This window comes from Myotis davidii, unplaced genomic scaffold (genome assembly GCF_000327345.1).
Source record: "Myotis davidii unplaced genomic scaffold, ASM32734v1 scaffold260, whole genome shotgun sequence".
Taxonomy (NCBI): Eukaryota; Metazoa; Chordata; class Mammalia; order Chiroptera; family Vespertilionidae; genus Myotis; species Myotis davidii.
The window spans coordinates 609481-615624 of NW_006291758.1; the positions used below are offsets into that span (position 1 = coordinate 609481).

General features: G+C 34.1%; 1 protein-coding gene across 5 annotated transcripts in view; it reads left to right on the forward strand.

The window, feature by feature from the left end:
* Positions 1–2106, forward strand: part of CCDC50 (coiled-coil domain containing 50) — a 57868-nt gene extending 55762 nt beyond the window's left edge. For all 5 annotated transcript variants that reach the window (XM_015564945.1, XM_015564946.1, XM_015564947.1 and 2 more), the window contains one exon: positions 1341–2106. In XM_015564945.1, coding sequence (XP_015420431.1) covers positions 1341–1360 — 20 coding nt within the window. In that variant the 3' untranslated portion in view covers positions 1361–2106. The remainder of the gene's footprint in view (positions 1–1340) is intronic.
* The last annotated feature ends 4038 nt before the right edge of the window (positions 2107–6144 follow it).

Sequence of the window (6144 nt, forward strand, 5' to 3'; positions counted from 1 at the left end):
TCTTTTAGGAGTTTTATGGTCTCCAGTCTTTACATTTAAGTCATCAATCCATTTTGAAGTTATTCTTGTATATGGTTTAAGAAAGTGATGTTGTTTCATTCTTTTTCATTTATCTGTCCAATTCTCCCAACACCGTTTATTGAATTATGTATATTTTTTCAAATTGATGGTTTGGTTTCTTTGGGTAAATACCCCAAAGCAGAATTGCTCCATCTGTGGTAATTAACTTTTGAGCAATCTCCATGTCATTTTCCATAGTGGCTGCACCAATCTTCATTCCCACCAACAATGCATGAAGGTTCTCTTTTCTTCCCCTCTTTGCCAACACTTGTTTGATGATTTATTGATGATAGCTATTCTAACAGGTATATGAGGTGATATCGTATTGTGGTTTTAAATTGCATTTCTCTTATGATTAATGATGTTGAGCATCTTTTCAGATGTCTATTGGCCATCTGAATGACCTCTTTGGAGAAGTGTCTGTTCAGGTCCTCTGCCCATTTTTAAATTGTATTATTTTTTCTCATGGTGTTAAGTTGTTTGACTTTCTTATTGTATATTTTGGATGTTAACCCCGTACGAGATGTATCATTGGCAAAGATTTTCTCTTCATTCAGTAGGTTGTCTTTTTCTTTTTGTTGATGGTTTCCTTCATTGTGCAAAACCTATTTACTTTGATGTAGTCCCATTTTTTTAATTTTTTTTATTTTGTTTCCTTTGCTTAAGATCCCAATGTATATCCTTGCCTCTATTGTTATAGAGGAATTGACCCATATAGCCATGGATTTATTTCTGGGGTCTCTATTCTGTTACGTTGATCCATACGTCTGTTTTTATGCAGTACCATAATGTTTTGATTACTACAACCCTGTAATATAGTTTGATATCTGGTAGTATGCTACCTCTAACTTTGTTCTTTTTCTCTAAGAGTTTGCTGTGGCTATTTGGGGTATTTTGTGGTTCCGTATAAATTTTAGGATTCTTTGATTTAGTTCTGTGAAAAATGCCATTGGTATTTTGATAGGGATTGCATTGAATCTCTAAATTGCTTAGTTTATTTTTATTTTTTCCATAAACCTATGTTTATTGATTGCACAATGGTAAATCACTGAGCAATGAATCAAATCCTAAGAATGACATAACATTATTAAATTATCTATAAAAATTACTTATTTAAACTACTGTGGCTTTTTTATAAGATACTGTTGCAGATCAAATATATTCACTTTTTTTTTCTTTTTCCCCTCTTGACCTCTCCCTGCCTACCCTCACCTCCTTGCTTATTTTCAGAGGTTTTTTTTTTCTTAATGTTGTTTCTTCTTTTTTTCTCTCTTCCCCAGGTTTCCATTATAAGCAGTAAAAACCTACGAATCTGCCTTGAAAACGGACTCACTGTAGCAAATATTACTGGATGATGCAGAATGCATTCCACATTTATTTTTTCCTCCTATGTTTGTACTCCTGGGATTTATCCTCAAGGGTTTTTTTGACCATAAATAATTTTAATGCATTTAAAATGTTTTGGTTATTTCTCATCACTTGGGCAGTACAAGAAAATCTAGCTTCTGAATATTGACCACCTCTACACTGCTTATACTTCCATGGATACAGTGTCTAAGAGATCTATAAAATGCCATTTTTTCTTAGGTATGAAATATTGGTATCTAGGGACTATACTTTACTTAGCAATTAGAATTTAGTGAAGATAATGATCAAGGTAAATAAAACAATGTTTGGATGAAATGGAGAATAGAAGAGTGTAAGAAACAGTTGTTTTGGGGTTCATTAGTATATGATATATTGAAAGAGCCTTTTGCTTTTTGTACTTTCTAGGAAAAGAAAAAAAAATCACAACCATAAAGTATTTTAAAAAGATCATACCTGGAACAATTAAAATGTGTTATTCTGACTATCAGGACTATAGAGATTTTGCAGATACTTATACACACCCTCCAGGGAAAATTGACCTAGATGGCGTTCTCTAACACTTTCTTGCTATTGCTTCATCAATAGATCGAGACTTCTGAAGCCTCTGGGCATTGCACATTGATTAGCATTAATTGGAAAAAAATAATTCTATAATATCCTAACTCAGGTCTGTGTAAAGTCAACTAAAAATGAAAACTTTTTATCCCTTCTCTTATTTTACATTCCTTTATATAGCCAAGGCAAGTGGAATTGGAAAGAGGTGTTTATAAATGATGATTTCATCATCCTCTCTGGCCATAGATCAAAATTTTCCTCTTGCTTAAAACACATAACAATATTTGTTGACAACCTCAAAAATATTTTATGTACTTCTCAATAAATAGGTAATTCAACATCAAGTTGAAATTAATAAAGTACTTCCTTATGCATGTATTTAGTTCTGCATATCGTTAATTATATATGGTCATTGGATCCTTTATACAAGACCTTTAAACTCCTCTTCAAGAAATAGTTTTTGTCTAACTTCAAACCTTATGGAAATGCTTATTTTCCTATACTAGTTAGTTAACACAAATGTCAATCACACACACACACACACACACACACTCAATTCAACATCTGTATTGGTATATGTATATATATACGTATATATATGTGTGTGTGTGTGTGTGTAATATCCCTTCAACTTGACTGCCTATAATTTTTCACAGTATGAATCTGACATTTTTGGCATTCTAGTATAGTTTTAGTTTAGGAAAGAAATGTGTAGGTGACTAGAAAAAAGTTCGTAACCCATTCTTTTCCCATTGGGAAATGCCTTCAGTTTGCCTTATCTTTCTGGTTAGACTTTAAAGTCAGGCGATATTCAGGAAGCTATTAAGAGTAGTTTTGAGAGTGGATGTGGGTGTTTCATTTTGAGAAGGGCCTTGATTTCAGAAAGTGTTTGGATTGTAGAAATTTGGGCAAAAGGTGTCTAAGAGTTAACTTTGAGGAGAATGATAAAAAAACAAAACCCTAAGGGAGGTAGTTACTTCAGAGAAATGGGGAAAGGCAAAATAACAGGACTTTGAATGGCCATGATGAAATGCATGCATGAAAGCCTTCATTTAGCCAATGGCAAACAAAATGGGGTCCTGGCCTTAAGTCCAGTTGCAGAGAGGGTGGTTTCAATATCCAAAGCTTAGGCCTTGTTGACTTACATTGTTTTTTGTCTGCCCTGTGATTTTGCTTCATATTTTAAAAAGTTTTTATGGTAGCTTTAAAGAAAAAAAACAATAACAGTGTTTTTTTATTTGATAATTAAGCAAATGAGCAATATCATTTGCCATATTTTTATTTTATAAATGTTTATTTTTATATCTCATGCAATGATCAGTTTTACTTTTTAAATTCTGCATTCCTCTTCTCATGTGCTTTATTCAATTGTATTTATTATTATGAAATGCTAATTGGATATATTTCCTTCAAAACTGTCAGGCCACTTAACTCTTAACCAGAATGTTAGTGTTTCAACTGTCTTAGTGAGTGACCAAAGGTGGTATTTCCTTTGTGACACTCAATTCAACATCTGTATTGAAAATTTGATTTTTTAAGGTTTTTAAATGATTGGTATTTTAGAATATTTTAATTTAACTTAATTTTTTGGTAAAGCAAACATTCTTTAAAGCATATCAGAGTAATTCTTTCCCTGTGAATAAGGAGACAGAAATCAAACTCAACCACCTAAATCCTCTTATTCTCATTCAAATAATGTAATTAGCTTTGAGACTATGAAAGCAACTAACAATGGTATTTTAAGGAACTGCCAAACATTCTTCACTGTATTCTGTGCTTTACTCTGTGTCATTTCTATATAAATGTGGAAGCATTTATTTTTTTCCTGTTCCTACTGCTGGAACACACGCAATTTAATTTTTAGGCCCACAATGTATTATGCTTTAATGTTGTGATGTAAGCAAATGCTTCTGGCCTTGGAAAATCTTTCTGTTTCTATACCTCTGTTCTCTAGAGGCCAGGCTCTATTAGCACCAGTATTGCTGAATGAGCACAATGTGTTAAGGAGCCTTATACTGGACAGATAACAGCCCCTCCCCCCAGCCTAATTTTTGTTGTAAGTCATTGCCTAATAGCAAAGTGAGATATGGTCAGCTTAAAAGTTCTGAGTTAAAAAAAAAAATTTTTTTTTGATTCTAGTGTCAAACCACCGTCAGCCAGATTATTTTATTGGGAGACTAGACAGTTGCTACACTCACTTAAAGAGAACACTGAGATTTTTAGAAAGGCACTTTGCATACCATCAAATTTCTGTTCCTCAAATGTCTTTACAATAACCAGCAATGAACAGTCTAATGAATGGCAAGAAAGACTATATGTCTTTTGATCATAGAAACATGTGAATTAGAAGAGAAATATATGGATAGTTGCTCCCAGGAGGAAAACTTTTCACAATGGCAGTGACCACTTGGATCTAGATCAACATATTCCACAATGGGTGATATTTGGCCTTGTATTCCATACAACTCACAAAGAACATCATGAACTGGACCCATTTTCCCTTTTCTTCTCTACTGTGGCCTGAAGCCAAACTTGGATGATGAATATTGATTGCTGACTTTGACCATACCTTTCCCTCAATATCAGGACTTTCTGGTGTAAAAATAATGAACTTTTAACTGATAATTATTTTTATTTAATACTGTCAAATATTCTTTAAATTTGTCTTGTGCCAACTCGTTCTTTGGAAACACCTGTTATAATATGGTGCATTCAGTTTACCATAGAGCCTTGATTTTTAATGAGTGTTGCCTTTGTATAAAAATCACTTTGGGGAATATCAAGATTATTTATTTATTCAGTGATAATTTCCTTAAAAGATAACTGTGGTGATTGGCTGTAAGATCTTCAGCCAAGTAAAGGAACAAGTAATCAGCTTTTGGGGGGACTGAGAACAGAATAGAATTTGCATTCAAAGACTTCTTTCCCTTTTGGGAAAACAGCAGTTGTGTAACTGGTCAGTTAGACTCCCCTGTACATAGTGTGCCATATTCTGATAGCATTGGCTTTTTAGAAACAATCATAAAAAATAAAAACCTGTTCTCTTAGCTAAAAGGAAAAAACAGGTTTTTAAAGTACTTTGTTCATTCCTTACTGCTCTTAGTCAGAGAAGTGACTAGATAAATGGTCCCATTTTCTCTTCACATCTGGTGGGGCCTGTGAGTCTTAAAGCCATAACTGCTTATCTTCCTATTGATAGAATCCTGTTTTCCCCTTAGCCCACAATAGGTAATATGGGCAGGGAGAAGCATACTGGAGACTGTCCTGATAAAGCTGCATGAGGCACAAAGTCATCCAAACTCCTGGTGGAAGAACCTTTGCTCCCTGATCATTACAGGGAAGGGTCAAGGTTGTTGTTGCGCTTGCCATTTAACTGTTGTTGGAAATGTTGAAATTTAATTGTGGAGAAGTCAAGAAGGAAGAGGTAAACTGGGACAGTCTCACTTCTACAGTCACTTTTCTGATGAGACCTGCACTTTATGTCAGCAATGTCTGAGGAGCAGTATTGCCTTAAATTAATTTGATTCCAATCGAGGTCAGAGTATTGTACTTCTTAACATGTAAATGACTGTCAACTCTCCATTGAGATATAAAATTCACAGGTGATCCCCAAACATTTTTGCCATCAGGAGCTTTGGACCTCCTTCCACTGAGCTCTGGGTAACCTATACACTGACAGGTAGATACATCATTTCAAGTTGCCTCTCTGTCTGTGGATGAGCAGTGGCATGATCAAAAAGGCTGGTAGAAGTTCCAGGCCAGATCCTTCAGGTTATCACTTCCTGAATAATTGGGAGTTGACTGTCTTTTCCCATTATGACTATGTAGAAGGTATTTCTAAACGTTCTATTATGCATTGAAGTCAATTCATTATTGTTTTACAAGAATTTCATCAACACTCTTATGTATTGAAATGCATACTGTTAACAACAGAAAGAGAAACTGAACAAAATAGAGACCTTTACTTGAAATTGGAGATTTATTGGTGTGAAGAATCTTCTGGTTTATTTCTTTTAACAGAAAATTTACCAGGAAGACTTGTGCTATCACAGGGAAGACACCGGAATTTTTTTAAAGGTTATTTCTGATGCCAAAAATACACATAATTATCTAAATAATCATGTTGGTTTGTGGAAATACCTAGTCCTAAAAACCACTCTT